The sequence below is a fragment of the Cynara cardunculus genome, assembly GCF_001531365.2.
Source record: "Cynara cardunculus var. scolymus isolate 2C chromosome LG 9, CcrdV1, whole genome shotgun sequence".
Lineage (NCBI taxonomy): Eukaryota > Viridiplantae > Streptophyta > Magnoliopsida > Asterales > Asteraceae > Cynara > Cynara cardunculus.
This window is the reverse complement of record NC_037536.1, coordinates 5818906-5821518: the sequence shown is the minus strand read 5'-3', so window position 1 is coordinate 5821518 and position 2613 is coordinate 5818906. Positions and strand designations below refer to the sequence as shown.

General features: G+C 35.3%; 1 protein-coding gene across 1 annotated transcript; it reads left to right on the top strand.

Moving 5' to 3' along the window:
• Positions 1 to 695: 695 nt before the first annotated feature.
• On the top strand, positions 696 to 1134 carry LOC112517698 (non-specific lipid-transfer protein-like). The gene is made up of 2 exons (XM_025125084.1): positions 696 to 1036; positions 1125 to 1134. Exons 1-2 carry the CDS (start codon positions 696 to 698, stop codon positions 1132 to 1134), a joined length of 351 nt encoding a protein of 116 aa, XP_024980852.1.
• Positions 1135 to 2613: the final 1479 nt, after the last annotated feature.

Genomic DNA, 2613 nt, shown 5'->3' with positions numbered 1-2613 from the left:
TAGATATATTGTGGATGGTTAAGATATAGATGTATTGCTTGTAACAATTAGAGAGGTTGCATAATAAACTACCCCTATCTCTCTCTCTCTCTCTCTCTCTCTCTCTCTATATATATATATATATATATATAATAGCAAATGTTAATTGGGCAAAGTGCGTAAAAATATAACGAACTTTTCCTCATTTCTTTTTAGTGTAACAAATAATATTTTTCTCTAAATCAATGTAATAAAGTTTCAAAATTTCTATTTAATATAACAGTCAAATTTTCTCATTTTTAACCTAGTTTGAAATGTACTGATATTGTAACATTTGACGATGAGAATGTTAAAATTATCATCAACTTCAATGAGCTCTTTCATACACATGTCGTAAACAGGCATGTACGTCATCAAGTGTTACAAAATCATCACGTAACCGGTTAAAATTGATATAACATATGCAACTTTGCTGCATCAATTATGAGAAATAATTATTCGTTATAATAAATAGGAACTAAACCAAATTTTTATACAGAGTTTATCTTTTTCTTATCTGATATATTGGTAAATACCACACCCATACAGTGATGCACATTCACGGCCATCCCTATAAATACATGGTACCCTCCAGAATATTTCTCACACCAAAACCAAATGCACAAGTTCTTCTACAAATTTATTAGTTTTTAGAGTTATTGAGGCACACTAGAACAATGGCAAGTATGATGATGAAGTTCTTATGTGTTGCGGTGGCGTGCATGGTGGTGTTGGCGCCATATTCGGAAGCTATTACTTGTGATGATGTGGTGGAAAAGTTGAAGCCATGCCTAGAGTACCTGAAGGGCGGGGGTGCGGTGCCAGCGCCATGTTGCGCTGGTGTTAAGGGACTAAACGCTGCCGCAAAAACAACCCCTGACCGCCAAACGGCCTGCGGTTGCATGAAGACTACTTATAAATCACACCCTGAGATCAAAGTTGACAACGCTCGTGTCCTTCCGGGCAAGTGTGGTGTTAAGATTCCTTACAAGATCAGCCCTAAGACCGACTGCTCCAAGTAAGTCGAATGAAAATAGAAATTAATGTTTAATTAGTTAAAAAGCAATGAATGGTAGTATAATTTATATGTTGGTTGGTTTTTGCAGGGTGAAGTGAGGGGATGCATGCATGGAAGATTTAAGAAGATAAAATAAGAACAAGTATTAAAATAAAAATGTAAAAGGCAGTTTTTCCCTTAGAAGGGACATAAATCTGCATCTCGTTTTGCAATGTCTTGAATTTAGCTTTATAAGATGTTCTTGTTATATTTTCCCATTATATGATACATTCTTCCTTTGTCTCTGTCTTATATCTCTCCCTTAAATGGGTTACAACCACTACTCTTTTATAATATATATATATATATAGGTGGAGGTTCAAACGAGAACACCTTCATTTTACGAGAACGTAAAAACACCCTTATCACATGTGATAATATGCTTGAGGAGACCTGGTGGTATGCGGAAAACGTGTTATACGACTTAGGCTGCGCCAAATGTTGTCTGGGTTTATGATTTAGCATCACATGTGATGGTCTTGATGGATTATATTATCATATCAACAGCACCCTTATCACATGTAAAAATACATGTGAGGGGGCTTAATGGTGTAAGGGCGACTTGGCCCGCAACCAAGATCGCGCCGAAAATCATCCGCGTCTCTGATTTAGTATCACATGTGTATCATATGTAATGAAATAATAGTATCATATGTGATTGTCTATAGTAAAGGGTGTTCTCGCATTCGAATTCTCGTACTTGATGTGGGTATCATAATGGTTATATTTGATATAAAACTCATATCAGATTTGGTCTCAATCCATATTCAAGACAGTAGTAAAGTTATATCACAATGGGTATCACATTAGTATCACAATGAATTTGTGTATTAAAGTTCTTGGGTATCACAATGTGTATCACAGCAAGTTCAGTGGTATCATAGTGGGTATCGCATTGTGTTTATGTCTTATTGTTAAAAGTTCTTAGGTATCACAATGTATATAACACTAAAAAAGGTCGTTTGTATATATCTTTTCTTTAATAGTGTCGATGTTTTTAGGTATCACATTGTGTATCTTGGTGTTCGCCATAATAAGTTCACTAGAGGTCGGAAGTTTCTGATCAGAGGTCGGAAGAGGGGAGAAGAGGAGAGTTTTAAAATAACCAAAATGCCCTTAAATTAAAATTTTAATTCAAAATTACTATAATTATCAATTTCTTAATTTATTCATTGATTTGTGCTTGAAATTGATCTTACGGTTATCACAAACTAACCAGCTCTTCCTTGAATGACCCCCCTATATACATAGTTAAGATCATATGAGATTACGTAAAAATGACCGGTGAAACTACCTCAGAGCCACTAGAATTTGGAAGGCCGTATACTTATGACATCAAAAATATAAGAAAAACCATATATCATGTCACAAAAACCCCGCATTAGACCATGACATGCCACAAGGTTAATGCGACGTTAAACACAAGACTTGATACACGACGGCTGCTCTTTCAATTCTTTTAGAAAATTGGTCACATCTAATGTATATTTACAAATGAATATATATACTCAGGGGCGGATGGCTTAAGGGGCATAGGG

Excerpts from the sequence above, each read along its gene's own strand:
- LOC112517698 (XM_025125084.1), top strand. The coding sequence starts at position 696 with ATGGCAAGTATGATGATGAAGTTCTTATGTGTTGCGGTGGCGTGCATG.